The sequence below is a fragment of the Schistocerca americana genome, chromosome 6 (genome assembly GCF_021461395.2).
Source record: "Schistocerca americana isolate TAMUIC-IGC-003095 chromosome 6, iqSchAmer2.1, whole genome shotgun sequence".
NCBI classification, from domain to species: domain Eukaryota; kingdom Metazoa; phylum Arthropoda; class Insecta; order Orthoptera; family Acrididae; genus Schistocerca; species Schistocerca americana.
In genome coordinates, this window is record NC_060124.1 from 574,573,234 (window position 1) to 574,589,617 (window position 16,384).

At 40.0% G+C, this 16,384-nt stretch overlaps 1 protein-coding gene across 2 annotated transcripts in view; it reads right to left on the reverse strand.

The window, feature by feature from the left end:
* LOC124619778 (intraflagellar transport protein 57 homolog) overlaps positions 1–16,384 on the reverse strand; it is a 172,496-nt gene that overhangs the window by 78,228 nt on the left and 77,884 nt on the right. For both annotated transcript variants that reach the window (XM_047146365.1, XM_047146364.1), the window contains exon 4: positions 15,491–15,609. In XM_047146365.1, coding sequence (XP_047002321.1) covers positions 15,491–15,609 — 119 coding nt within the window. The remainder of the gene's footprint in view (positions 1–15,490; positions 15,610–16,384) is intronic.

Consider the following 16,384-nt stretch of genomic DNA (forward strand, 5'->3'; position numbering starts at 1 on the left):
GGAAACTGCTTACAAGACTTTAGTTCGTCCAGTCTTAAGAGTTCTGTTCGTCTGTGTGGGACCCTTATCAGTTGGGTCTGATTCAAGAGATTGAGAAGGTCCAAAGAAGAGTGGCAAGAGTCGTGATGGGTACATTTAGTCATTGCGAGAGTGTTACAAATCTCATTGAAAGTTTGAAGTGGGACACACTTGCAGATAGACGACGTGCTAAACGGAAGGGGCTGCTCACTAAATTCCAAAATCCAATCTTCGCCGAGGATGTAGAGCATATATTATTACCACCAACTTTCATACTGTGCAATGATCACTATTCAAAGATAAGGGAAATTAGAGCTTGTACTGAGGTGTTCAGACCGACGTTTTTCCCTTGCGCGGTCCTTGAGTGGAACAGAGAGGGGGAAATATGACTTTGGCGCAAATAGTGCCCTACCGCCATACAACGCTTGGTGGCTAGCGGAGTATATATGTAGATGTAGAATTGCGTGTTAGAAATTGTAAAAACTAAGTCTTACTGTGATTTAGTGTTAGTTTATTTTCTACAAGCCATGAACTTAGGTCATGAACTGCACATAACATTCTTTACTACCAAGCTAGGGTCATTGGCAAACAGAAATATTTTAGAGTTGCCCATAATACTAGAGGGCATATCATTTATATAAATAGGGAACAGGAGTGGCCCCAACACTGATCCCTGTGGCACCCCCCCTCCCTCCCCCCCACTTGACCGTACCCCACTGAGACCCCACATCACAGCCATTCTCAACATTGTTAATAACGACCTCTTGTTGTCTGTTGCTAAAGTAAGAGGTGAACCAATTGTGAGCTACTCCCCGTATTTCACAATGGTCCAACTTCTGGAGCAATATTTTGTGATCGACACAATAAAACACCTTAGTTAAATCAAAAAATATGCCTAGTGTTCAAAACCTTTTGTTTAACCCATCCAGTACCTCACAGAGAAAAGAGAACATAGCATTTTCAGTTGTTAAACGACTTCTAAAGCTGAACTGTACATTCGATAGCAAATCGTGTGATATAAAATGACCAATTACCCTTACATACACAGTCTTTTCAATAACTTTAGCAAACACTGATGGCATAGAAATGTGTCTAAAATTGTCTACATTATTCCTTTCTCCCTTTTTATAAAGCGGCTTTACTATTGAGTACTTGAAACTGACCCTTCCTAAAGTAAAAATTACAAATATGGCTAAATACAAGGCTAACACATGCAGCACAATACTTTAATACCCTGCTATGCCCTCCATCATATCCATCTCTCCCTTGTTTGTATCACAGAGGGTTATTTCAGACATCAATCTAAAAAAGGCATTTGGCAAGTAAGTTATATGATTACCTGTAGAAACTAAATTTTTATTTTATTCACCAGCAATGCTCAGAAAATGATTGTCAAATACTGTAAATATATCTGATTTATCAGTACATAAATATTTTTACAACGAGCTGACTTTATATCGTCGACCTTGTGCTGCTGACCAGACACTTCCTTCGCAACTGACAATATGGTTTTATTTTTATTCTGTGGATTAGCTATTCTATTTGCATCCCACATACTCTTTGCCTTCCTGATAACATTTTTAAGCACCTTACAATACTGTTTGTAATGGGCTACTGTAGCTTGATTGTGACTACTTCTAACATTTTGATATAATTCACACTTTGTTCTACATGATATCCTTATCCCACTTGTCAGCCACCCAGGCTGCCTATTACTGCTAGTATCGCGTTTAGAAGGTTCTAATGGAAAGCAACTCTCAACGAGCATGAGAAATGTGTTACGGAAAGCATTCATTTATCACCTATGTTATCGGCACTATAAACATCATGCCACTCTTGTTCCCTGACAAGGTTTAAAAAATTCTCTATTGCTGTTGGATCTACTTTCCTACATAGTTTGTAGTTACAAGTGACATTTGTTTGAGTACAAAAGCCTTTTAGTGTTAAAATTTGTGCATCATGGTCTGAAGGGCCATTCACCCTTTTACTAACAGAATGTCCATCTAGTAATGAAGAATGAATAAAAATATTGTCCATGGCTGTGCTACTGTTCCCCCGCACCCTAGTTGGGGAGAGGAGGGGGGAAACAGTCTGCATCAGATCATATGAATTTAGGAGATCTGCCAACATCCTTTCTCTTGCACCATTACATACAAAATTTATACTGAAGTCACTACATACAACTAATTTCTGGTACTTCCTATAAAGTGAATCAAGAACCCTCTCAAGCTTGAGCAGAAGTGCTCTGACGTCAGAGTTAGGGGACCTATAAAAGAAAACAATTAGAAGTTTAGTTTCACTAAATTCAACTGCCCCTGCACAACATTCAAATATCTCTTCTGTGCACTGCCATGATACATCTATGGACTCAAACAGGATACTGTTTTTTTATGTACATAGAATTCCCCACCCTGCAAGGAACTCCTTGAAAAACTCCCTACTTATGGAGGACATCAATGCAAAGAAGGAAACTATCCAACACATAACAGGACTAACCAAAATGGGATCAGACTGATCAAATTACGACAAACACACAATATGATTCTGAAATCCAAAGCCTTTAAAAAGCCACATCGACAATAGAAAACATGGATCTCATCATGCTCACATCTAGGTGAATTCAAACTAACTAAGGTCCCACATTCTGTTTCTTGAAACCTGATTGTCCCTTGGAGTTACTCCAAAAGGGCTAACACTGAAAGCCCCTGTTTCTGTATGCAATCCTTCCCTACACTAGGCTCTTTTACATTTTCAAATACAACAACCTATTGCTCTTATCCGACTAAGCTGTGACCTAAATGCCCCATCAGCCAATTTCCACACTATCAGACTTCTCTCCTTCTACAAAATCCTGCAGTTATCTTCCCCTCACATTTCCTTGAATGATATCATCCACCAAGTCAACTTCAAACTGCAACAACATGCCAGACTTCACTTCAAAAAGCTATCCCCCTTCTCCTAAACTACCAGAACTGTGGTGTTTCCCTTCCTGTCCCTATGCAGCTTCCTAAACAGCCACACCATCAACCACCACTTCTCTCCAACAAACTGAGTTTGGCCAACCTCCTTAACATCCCACAGCCTTCACCACTACCTCCCAGACCAAGAATAACCCGTAATCCTGAGAACCAGCCACAACAGTACAGTGTCCTTAAACTCTCATCTAAAGCACTCTCCCCACCTGAATTATCTGTATTATCTAAAGGTCTCACTTTCTGCCCTGAACCTGCGTTTGATCATGGTGCTTTGATGAAGGAACTACTATCCTTCACACGTAATATCCATTGGAAATATCACTTTGCAATCCATTCCCAAAACCTTTCCAACAGCAAACCTGGCATTGAACCCTGCCTTGAACAGTTCAGATCACAATGCCACCTTGATTCACCACTACTACCACAAAATCATCCCTTGCAAGCCTTCCAAGAATCCCTCACCTCCAGCATTGCTCCACAATCATTCCTCAGGTCCCTACAATATGGTCCTAACCTGTCCTCTGCAGAACTTCAAGCTCTACAGTCCCTAAAATCTGATGATACCATCATCATCCTTCCAGCAGACAAAGGATCTACCACTGTAGCACTTGACTGAAAGAAGTATCTCAGTGAAGGTCTGCGCTAGCTGTCTGACACCACTACATACAGCATCTGTCATCAAGGTCCCATCCCTGTGATTCAAACGGACCTGCAGTCCCACTTTAAAACCTCAGGCCCCTCACAAGGACTAACACCTCAATCCATAGAACTTCTCACCCCATCCAAACCATGCACTCCCACCTTTTACCTTCTTCCTAAGATCCACAGACCCAATCATCCTGGCCATCCTAAAATTGCTGGCTTCAAAGCACCCACCAAATGTATATCTGCCTTAGTTGATCAACACCTGCAACCCATAGTACAAAGATCCCCTCCTACATCAAAGATACCAACAATTTCCTAGGTCATCTGAAATCCATGCCCGTCCCACTCCAACCACATACCTTGCTTGTCACCAATGATGCCACCTCCCTCTAAACCAACAGCCCCCATGTACATGGCCTGTCTGCTGTTGAACATTTCCTCAACCAGCTCCCACCTAATTTCAAACCTATGGCATCCTTCCTACTCACCTTAATCAACTTTATACTTACCAACAACTACTTCACCTTTGAGAGGCATGCATACAAACATATCAGAGGTACGGCCCTGTGAACCGTGCCAACCTCTTCAAGGGTTGCTTGGAGGGGGCTTTCCTGGGATCCATAGGTCTTCAGCCCCTGGTTTGGTTTAGATACATTGATGATATCTTTACCTTATGGACTCATGGAGAGGCTGACCTGCTAAAATTCCTGGTGTCTCTGAATACCTTCTCCCGATTAAATCTCACATGGTCCTATTCCGATTCCCATGCCACTTTCCTTGATGTTATCTTGTCCTCACCAAAGGCCAGCAACACACTTCCGTCCACATTAAACCTACCAATAAACAACAGTATTTACATAATACACCACCATTCTCACCTCAGCCTTCACTGCACATAATTACCCCACCAGCCTAGCTAAAAAGCAGATTTCCTGGGTCATCACATCCAAGCCTGGTACTGCTGGTCCCTCCAAAACACAACTTCACAGCACACCATTGGTGACTCAGTATTATCCTGATCTGGAATGTGTTAATCAGCTACTTCAACAGGGCCTTGACTTCCTAAAATCATGCCCTGAAATGACATCAATTCTGTCTGAAATTTTGCCCACCACACCTAGAACAGCTTTCTGTTGCTCACCCAATCTCCGCAATATTCTTGTCAGACCCTATGCTCCTTCTGCACCCATCTCCCTACACTATAGCTCCTACCCCTGTGACTGTCCCCACAGCAAGACTTTCCTGTGCGCCCTCCTACCACCACCTATTGCAGCCCTGTAACTGGCAAAACATATTCTATTAAAGGGAAACAACACACATGATATACCAGCTGTTATGTAAACACTGTTCGGCCTTCTACATCGGCATGACTACCACCAAGTTATCTATTAGGATGAATAGGCATAGGCAGAGAGTGTATACTGGCAACTTGCAGTACCCTGTTGCAGAGCATGCTCTACAATATGAAATTTGCGACCTCGGGCCTGTTTCAACACGTGCCATTTGGATTCTTCCCCCAGACACCAGTATCTCAGAACTCTGCAGGTGGGAACTAGCACTACAGCATGTCCTTGGTTCCTTCCACCCACCTGATCTTAATTTGTGTTAATTTCTTCCATCTACGTTAATTTCTTCCATCACAGCACTTCTTCACTGTAACTACTCTTTGCTTCACTCCATTTTAGTTTTCCACTTCTTTCATTGTCTTTACCGTCTATTTTTCACCACCACCCTCCCATCTCTGTTACATGCAATGCACTTAGCTTTTCACTCTTATTAACCAATGCATGATGTTTAAGCAGTAATCACTGTCTTGCATATTACCCTGTTTTCCACCTTTAAGCTCTCAGGTTTCAAATCTCATCCAATGCAGTCCCCAACAATCAGTCTTTCTTTTTCATCCCATGTGGTAAGTCTCCCCTGACCCATGGTTCTGGGTGACTTTCCTGAAATCTACCCCTTTTCCTAGACCTCTCTAGTCCTTTCCCTTCATTCCTCTTCCTTCCCCTTCATCTCTTCTGCCTGAAGGAGGAGCCACTGGCTCCGAAAGCTTGCCTATTATAACTGTCTTTTTTATGTGTGTTTTCTGCCATTGCTTGCTGAGTAGATCTTTTATGTATCCAATTAAATAAGGTTCTACAAAGAAGTACAAAATTTCCAAGTCCTCAGAGGAGCCAACCTGGATCCTGATCAGTACCATTCTAAAATAAAACTCAAAATCACCCCAAAAAGAAAAAACAGAACCAAAAACCTCAAAAGAAGAAAATACAATCTACAAAAGATAATAAATTCCAAGGAGTTTACCCTCACAACTAAATACATGCAAAACCAAAAATAGTATCAAATGAAAGGAAGCCTAATAAATGAAGCTGAACAATTAACTCCCATGATCAAAGCCAAAAAACATGCCTGGTGGACAGAAGAATGTGATAAGACTCCTTGAACTACGAAGAAAAGCATGGTAATAGTAGCAATCACAGAAAAATGAACATAACAGACTTCACCAAAAATATCACAAGGACTTTTAAACAAAAAATAACTGAATATAGTCTACTGACACTGCTTCTCTAAGACAAAAGTAGAAATATTGCCCATAACAACAGAGATAATTGCAAAATATTGGCAGAATATTTCAGAAACTTTCTCATCTGTGGAAAACCCACAGAAATATGGACTTTAAGACCTCAACAATAACCAAACCTAACTCCGAACCACCCTCCATGAAGGAACTGCAGTCAGTCATTTCAAATCTCAAGAACTATAAAGCCTCAGGACAAAACAAAATCACAGCTGAACTTTGGAAAAATGTCAAAAAATGCCACACACACTCTCTCCAAACTATCTTTGAAGAAATATGGAGAAACGAAAGAATTCCAGACAAATGGAAGACAGCTGTTATCCACCAACTCCATAAGAAAGTGTCTAAAGCAAACCCCAACAACTAGAGAGGCATCACACTCCTAGATGGAACATACAAGATCATCTCTAAAGTCGTATTTAACAAGGCACAGCCCTAACTAGACCATAAACTTGGAGAAAACAGGTATCAGAAGTGGGAAATGAAATGAAATGATCATATGGCATTGCTGGCCAGGAGCGCCCATCCGGGCAAGTTCAGCCGTGAAGTGCAGGTCTTATTTCAATTGACGCCACATAGGGCGACTCGAATGCCAGCAGTGAGGATGAAATGATGAGGAGAAAAACACAACACCCAGTCCAAGAGTGGAGAAAATTTCCAACCCGGCCAAGAACTGAACCCGGGCTCGCTGCATAGGAGGCAAGCACTTTACCATCCGGCTAAGCAAGTGGACTCAGAAAAGGGAGATCCTACCCACAACAAAGTCTAAACATCAAAAACCTCATGGCTTACCAAAAATCAGGAGCAAAATAATATGTTATAACTTTCATTGACTTTCAGTCAGCACACAGCTCAATAAACTGGGAATCCCTCATCTCTGTACTAAAACAATTAAACCTAGACAATAAAATCACTAACTTAATCAGAGAAAAAGTCAATTGTCTAGCCTTTGGAGACGATATCTCCCTACTAGCTGAGACCTGAAAGAAGCCAAAGAACAGAACCTCCGATCACAAAAACAAGGTGAAAAAAATAGGTCCCAAAATCTCCCTTAAAAAGACAAAGATAATGACAAACATTAACAGATATATACAGTGGGAGAACAAAAAATTGAGATTGTCAAAGAATTTAAATATCTTAGAAAATGAATCAGTTGGAATGTCCTCGAGGAAAAGGCAATGGAACCTACAAGAAGTTGAGCAGGCATTCCTACTTACCAAAAACACATATAACAAAAAGTCCCTGTCATGGAATGCAAAAATAAGACATTACAATATGATAATCAAACGGGAAGCAGCCAAAACAGTGTCCATCACCAACCATGGCATACTTGAAAGGCTGGAGATCAAAGAAAAAACAAGACCAGGAAAAGTGAAACAATATTGGGATAACAGAAAGGCACGGAATATTAAAAGTTCATTGATTTAATGTACCCCAAAGTAGGGTGAAATGAAAGAAGAAGAAAGTGTAGAAAAAAAGACAGCTTTTGAGTATCCTAAACAGCTTTCACAGGAAACCATTCTTTATCGATTCCAATAGAGTAACAGTTTTGTCATCTTACCCATTAGATAATAACTTCAAAAACATGGAAAATGGTGTCACTGAGGCACTAAATGTAAACTTAGGTCTTTCAGATCACAACACACTTGTCATATGTATAAATTTTCTCTATCCAAGCTAAAGAACTTCTGCACAGAAAAAGTGAATATAGTTATTCATAGCAAAGGAAATCTGTGAAAATGTACCTGCAAAACAACAACCAACGAATAATTCAATCCATTTTCTAGTACTTTCATGTCCCTATTTCAGATGTGTTTTCCAAAAAAACTTACAAAATCAATTAAACAAAGGAAACTCCATGTTGGAATATCAATAACATAAGGAAAAAATAAATTGTTAGTCACCGTAAAGATGACACATTGACTTGCAGACAGGAACAACGAAAAGACACTTACATATTAGCGTTCGGTCAAAGCCTCTGTCAGAAGGGAAACACACATATTCATTCACACCTCATGCACAAACGACTGCCATCTCTGGCAGCTTGGGCTGGAATGCAACTGTAACAAAGAACATAAACTGCAGTCTGGAGGGGGAGGAAAGGGGAAGAGATAGCAGGGTATGGATGGCTGGAGATAAGAGCACTGTCTGGCGGAGCATGCAGGGAGTAGATGGCCAATAGATGCAACAACAGGTGGCTGTGGGGCAGGGAGCGGGGGAGGGGGGGGGGGGGGGATTGAGGAGCAGAAAAGGAGAGGAGCAGGGAAAGAGAAGATGAGTGAATACTCTGGCAGAGGGTGGCATGCAAAGATGGTGGGAGACGAGATTATGGAGGAGGTGATAGGACAGAGGGTGTGGAAACTGTTGGGTGGAGGGGGTGGTTACAGTAGGTTATCATACGTTGAGGCTGGGATATAGTTTCAGGAGGGAAGAATGTGTTGTAAGGATAACTTCTGCCTGTGTAGTCCAAAAAAGCTGTTGGTGGGGAGGATCCAGAAGGCTCGGGTAGTGAAGCAGCCATTGAAAGCTAGCATGTTATGTTCAGCTGCATGTTGTGCCACAGGGTGGACTACTTTGCTCCTGGCTTCAGTCCGACGGTGGCCTTTGATCCAAGATCAATGAATTGCCAATGCTACATTGTTGTAGTGGCTAGTTTATAGTTTATTGCATATCCCTTGCATTAGTGCCGTGTGAATCAAATGTTGTGTGATTTTACAGGAAATGTCCATAACACATATCGAGTACCTCAGCATAACGGAAAATCTTGAGCCTGTTCGAAAGCGAGTATCATTTGCCCAGCCCTACCCTGTCCTTCCAAATACTTCAAAATAAATCTTAGATGAGACAGCCAAAGTTACATTTGTAAATGCAGGACGATCCCTATATAATCTATTAAACAACTTAAAAATGTCGACCTCAGCAGCAATAGTTTAATCAATGAATACAAGATGACCCTGCACTTTTTGAATGATGAATTTGGTTAAGAACCTTGTCTTATAAACAGGCAAATACAGTATTTTGCGGACTTTCCAGTCACAATGCAGGGATTGAACATACTTACTGAGGAAATGTTGGACAAAGTTCATTGAGAAAAAGGGGATTGTGCCAACTTCTCCCATTGCCCTTACAAATGATTCCATTAAGCTGACTTCTTTGAATTCTGAACCATTTTGTACAGGATCACTTCTCAGCTCTAGAGTTTGACAGTACTGTTTCACATCTGCTTCTAAATTTACACTATATAAATCACTGTGATTTGCCTCACCCTCACTTCAAAATTCATACACAATGTGTGGGAACAAGTGTTGATAAGCCTCTGAGTAAGTGAGAATTTCTCTGATTTTAGCACTACAATCAGTTTTAGATATAAGTGTTGGCAGAAGTAACATGATGCTCAACTCTTATTGAAACTCACTCCTGACAACTGACAATAAATACTTGGATGCAGCTCACAAACACTCACCGCAGTAATAAGAATGAAGACAAAAGTAATGTGGCATTCAAGTATCTAAATGACGGCTTCGTGCTTTCTACCTGCTTATGCTCATCGACTTTCAAATTAGTACTACAGATTCTTACCTAAAAATACCTTAGGATTCAACCAGGTGCCTAATTTGGCAGTCGACTAATTTCATAACTCAAACCCTTGGTAGATATGTAGATACCATCGATGATCAACCAACACAGTCCTTCCTAAGGAAAATTTTACAGCACGTTTATTCCCTGGGAAGTGCATATTGCGCAAATCAGCTCTGGTTTAAAGGCATACCATCGATGTGATTCAATGAATGTCAGAAAGCATACCAGCAACTGAAAGTGTCTTTGAATAACTGCATACCTGATGATGCTTATGCCCCGCAAGCGTCACCCATCAGCAACTGAGATACTGCAATACGAGATGGGACCATCCTATTGTATCAGCACATACATGGCACATGCAAAGATTAGAAGCAATCACATTGATAACGCTCACAGCAACCCACTGCAATTGTTCACAGGCAGAGAAGGGATATTATCAGCCATTTATGGACTAAGGTAATTTCACGTGTCTCTCTTCAATGCAAAAGTTCAGTTAACCACAGGTCACACACTGCTGATACCCTTTCTGGGCACCCATTCCGAGCTCCCAGAAAAAAACAGCTACAAAGATTTGCCCTATATTTAGCAACTAAAACTATGATATCAATTACTTGCCCATGACACAGCATGAAAATGTAAACATTGTATCCCATCTGCCCACGGACTGCATGCGGAGTTTGAAAAACGTGAAGCTGTGTGTTTTGGGCTTGACAACAACCTGCAACAAACACTGTATGGATTCCCTACTATTCCTGCTAAGTCACCCTCTGAAATATGTTTGGGACTCATTAATAGGCACCAATACACTGAACATACCCAGAACGGCTATCAAAAGAAACTGATTCATTATATCACACACTCTTTTCCTTTTGTAATTGCTGCATGTCACAATGTTATACTTCTGCCAACCAAAGAGGAAGAATATTGCATCATGGTGTCACCCTTCCTCTGCACCCACATTCTTCAGTTGCTTCATGTTTTACATGGAAGGTGACTAGAATGAAAATGCTAGTCCAAAATTGTCAGTACAAAACAACATGCTGTCAGAGCCAGGAATGTCAATACAACATAGGTGGTCCCAGCATCTACCAAAAGGGATGGAAACACTACACCAGACATTCTTTTTTTTTTTTTTTTGGCTGTGTGAACACAAGATACTGACTTATACTTTTATCAACGAAAAATGAAGAATGTTGGGTCATCATCACACCATTGCTTTGCATGTCACAATGGGATATGACTACAAAGAAAATGCTAGCACACTGTTGTGTCTAATGGTCCACAATCAACTCTATGAGTGAACACACTGTCTGGGCCTGCAACACTTACTCCACTGCAGTGTTTCGCTCCCTGGCCAAAACCTGGGTAGCCTGGGGAGCAGGCGCACATCTATTTTTCTGGTTCATTCCAGGAAGCTATGTGATTCTCAGCTATGGATGCACTTTCAAATTTCCCTATATGCTCTAGATATCATCTCTGCATTACAAGATGCTACCAACACCATTGATTCATTTAACATACAGGCTTCCACATCTGTGCTCATAACTTCATCAAGACCCCAGAGTGGACACAGGGCAGAGTCATCAGTGGCTTGAGGTCACGGATTAGGTAATTCATCACAGACGTCACCTTTGGTCACAGCAACCAGCATAGAAGGCACTCCCACCTAGGCTTATCACTGTCCTGAGCACATCAGTGACCAGAGACTCCCCTAATCCTACCATCTGGCGTAGACCAGCCCCACTCTACCCATGCCCTTCCCACAATACTTTAGATTAGATTAATACTTATTCCATAGACCATGAATATAACACTATCTAATTCAGTGGAATGTGTCAGTTCAACAAAAGGTTTTCTTAAAAGCCGTAATTCAAGTTGTTTAAATAGTAAGATTACTAATCTATATCTAAAAATTCATCCATTTAGTAAAAGGAGCAGTCATTCAAAAACTCTTTTAATTTGTTTTTAAATGTTGGTTGGCTATCTGTCAGACTTTTGATGCTGTTTGGTAAGTGACCAAAGATTTCTGTGGCAGTGTAATTCACCCATTTCTGCACCAAAGTATACTTTAACCAACAGCAGTGAAGTAGTGAATATCAGCCTTTCTCCTAGTGTTGTAGCTATGCACATTGCTATTGCTTTTGAACTGGTATGGGTTATCAATAACAAATTTCATGGGTTATCAATAACAAATTTCATAAGTGTGTGAGTGTGTGTTGGGTGTGCGCGCGCCGTGCAAAGCTGCTGTGAATATCCCTAATCCCTTACATAAATGTCTGCAAGATGATCTTGGCTGGGCTTCAGCTATTATTCCGATTACAAGCTTTTGTGCAATGAATATCTTTTCCCTTAAAGATGAATTACCCAACAATATCATGCCATATGAAAGCAGTGAACGAAAATAGGCATAGTAAGCTGATTTATTTACATGTTTATTACCAAAATTTGCTGTAACCCTAATAGCATAAATAGCAGAACTCAAACGTTTCTGCAGACCATCAATGTGTTTCTTCCAATTCAATCTCTCATCAATGCACACACCCAAAAATTTGGAATAGGCTGTCTTAGCTACAGACCTGCATTCAAACTCAATATTTATTAATGGTGGTGTGCTGTTTACTGTACAAAACTGTATATACTGTGTTTTATCAAAATTTAGTTAGAGTCCATTTGCAGAAAACCGTTTAATAATTTTCTGAAAGATATTATTTACAATTTCCTTGGCTAATTCTTGTTTGTTTGGTGTGATTACTATACTTGTATCATCAGCAAAAAGAACTAGCTTCGCATCTTAGTGAATATAGAGTGGCAAGTCATTAATATATACTAACAACAATAAAGGACCCAAACCTGAACCTTGTGAGGCCGTATTCTTGATACCTCCCCAGTTTGAGGAATCTGCTGGTTTTTGTGGATTATGTGGACTGTTTATTTCAACCTTCTCTCTTCGAGTTAAATATTAATTAAACTGTCTGTGCACTGCTCCACTCATTCCGTAATACTTAAGTTTATATACAATATATCCCTGATTTGTACAACCAAAAGCCTTTGAGAAATCCAAAAAAATCCCAATTAGTGATGTTTGGTTATTCAGAGCATTTAATACCTTGTTCAGTGAAAGAATATGTAGCATTTTCTGCCGAAAAGCCTTTCTGAAAACCAAGCTGGCATTTTGTTAGTACTTCATTTTCACAAATATGTGAAGCTACTCTTGAATACATCTCTTTTTCAAGCATTTTGTACAAAGCTGTCAGATGTGAGACTGGGTATTAGTTGTTGGCTTCAGATCTATCCCCCTTTTTATGCAATAGCATATTTCTGTCTTTGACTCCAGCTGAACCCACAGTGGCAATCAAAGACCTTCACAGTAGAGCTGGGTGCTGATGGAGATGCTACCCTGTACACTGCCATGACCATAACCTGCAAACTTCACGATATTAGTGTTGCACCTCATAGTTCACCTGGTTCCACCATCACCAATTTCACCACAACTGACTTGATCTGACACCAATATGCAAGAGGCAATGGACAAGGACATCAGCATCATCTCCCCCCTAACCCTTCCTCCGCACTGGTCCATTCCTGCACTCTCCAGGTCGGTTCCATATCTTCCTGTCAATTAAAACTGGTAGGGACTTAGTATTGCACAACTCCCACATTGATACTGTTCACAAGACAGAGGCATTAGCAGTATCAGAGTCAACATCTTTCAAATCAGACCACATGAGGTAAGTCAGATGAGATAGGTGCTCATGCATTCCAGCAAACAGTTGATAAATAATCAGGCTTGACTCATTGGCCTCTCTGTGGTGTATAAAGCTTACAATAGCTCAACATCCTAATACATCTATAATGACGGCATGCAAGTTGGTATTAACTGAGCTTGACTCGCAATCTTCAGCTTCATCTTTGTCCCGATTTAGTTTTTGAATCTACTCCAGTTTAGTGACCACCCATGTCAGTTGAGGAATCCAGAATAACCCACTACTCTCATTTTCGTCACTACCAACTGTAGGTGCCATTGTTATAGCACTTTGCTTCTCCACTCAGTGTATCACATTTTAGTGGCGACAGTAATATAAAATGGTAGCAGCAGCAAACATTTTATCACTTTTTGAAGTTCAAATGGCATTCACAAACGTAAAAAGTAATATTCACGTGAAAACTGCTACTTATTTCAATGCCAGCCAACATATCGTGGTACTGGAAAGTATTCTGGCATGGTGTTTTTGTACGATAAAGTTGGCAATATGTAAGTAAAGTGTTTAAGTTGAGGACATAGCATACATGGAATTCGTGTTTTGTTCCATGACACGACGATGTCAACATGGGTATATAAGTAATGCAGTAAAAAAAAAAAAATAACAAGTGCAGGTCAAAAGTGTTTTAAAATAACATTTTAAAGTCTCTTATTCTTAACTGTGAATGGCTACATTCCTAAACAAATCTAAAGTCATTAACACAGAATTATGCCACCATCAAAAACATGAAGAATATCTGACAGATTTGAAGGAGGCAGTAATACACGCTTTGACAGAAGATAAATCACGGACTGAGGTTGGTAGTATTTTTGGAGTATCTAGACAGCTGGCGTCTGTAATAAAGTTGATGAGCAACAAACCACAACATAGCCAACCACAAAAATGATATCATCATAATCAATAGAATTATTAGACAGTTTGTAGTAGTTTGTATTACATACTTGAAAGACTGCATGACAAATTACCGACGATCTGAAAATGCATCATGGACTAGAAATTCAAGTTTCTACACTAAAATGTTGATTTTGCAATCAAGACTTGATAGGCTGCTGTCCAGCCAAGAAATGTTTTCACAATTCAGCAAATATAGGAAGATGAGAATTGCCTCCACTAAAGAACATTGCAAGTGGACAGCAAAAGATTGAGCCAAGAAATTATGGAGTGACAAAAATAAATTTTATATGATGTCTTACAATGGGATTCAGCATGTTTGTCGTCCAGTAGCCAAAAAATGGAATTCACACCATCGGATTCTGATTAAGTTGCATAGAGGAGGAAACATTACAGTACAGGGATGCTTCAGCACCAAAGTTGTGATACGGCCAAGTCAAAACTTGCGATATCAAACACACATAGCTTATGAAGAAGGTACTGGATATATATATTACATGAGAGAGTATCAAAATAAAGCAGATTTCAACAATATTCTGCAGTCTGAATGGGAAAAGATTACACACGAGATGATCGAATGTCTAATTGAATCTATGCCTCCGAGATATGCTGCTCTTTTGCTAGCAAAAGGTTATGCAATGAAGTGTTAATATGACTTGGCACAGAAAAGTGAACTTTTTTTTTTTTTTCTTTGCACTGTGCTAAAGCTTTGAGTTATGTCAGAAAACTTATGAGCTGTGAAATTCTGAATTTCATTTTCCAACACAGGATATAGTGTTTGCACAGTGTTAAAGGTTTGATTTATTGCCAGAACACTTATGGGCTGTGAAATTCTGAACTACATTTTCCAACACAAGATATAGTGTCACTAGACTCAGTATTTTGTTGTAAAATTGGGATATAATGTCTAATGTATATTAGGTTGAACAGTACGCCACTAAAACTGTTGATAAAATAGTCATTTCAAAACACTTTTGAGTGCCACTGTAAGTTCTGTAATATCATGGGTTCCGATATATCATGGACAACGTAAATTAACTCACTTTTTCCAACTAAAGCTCGCATACTTCAGTGCTGCATCAACCAGATGGTCCAGAACAAATATGGCATATTCACCATAGCCCTGCTTCAGCTTGTTTGGCGGAAAAGTAACAGGTGTTCCCTGCACAGATGAAAAACCAAATACATAAATTTTATAGGCAATACTGAGTAATGGATTCACAAAAGCAGTCACTAAGAGTTAAGCAAGATGCAGTATATACAAAACAAAATCCAAATGGGATAAATCCACACAAACAATGCACGTGTTGATTTAAGATATCCAACATTGTAGTTAAAACACTTAAATTACATTATTCTGTGCCAAATCCAATTACAATAATAAATTAAAAATATTCCTTTGTCATATTTACTTTCTCCCGCATTTATTCAAGCTCATCTAAACATTAACACGCAACCACATGTAACTTAAAAACATGAATACAGCACTTCCATAAGAGCAGATGGTGCATACAAAAGAATGGCTTACCTCATGGCAGAGTGCTCGCCCCTGTGCTCTTCAATGTTTACACTAATGACCAGCCCATAGCGGAAAATTCCTGGCTTTTCATCTATGCTGACGATACTGCAGTGGCTGCTCAAGGAAAGACTTTTGAAGAAGCAGAGGAAAAGTTGACTTCTGCACTAGATACGCTTGGCTCCTACTACAAAGCCAATCACCTAAAGCCAAATCCCAAGACTCAGGTGGCTCATTTCACTTGACGAATAGAGAAGTTCGGTGGAAACTGGACGTTACATGGCTAGGCAAATGACTGGAGCATTGTTCAACACCAGTATATCTGCGTGTTACCCTTGACCAAACTCTGTCCTTCAAGAAACATTGCCATAACACCAGGCTGAAAGTTAGTTAATGGAATAACATCTTGAGGATCGTGTGA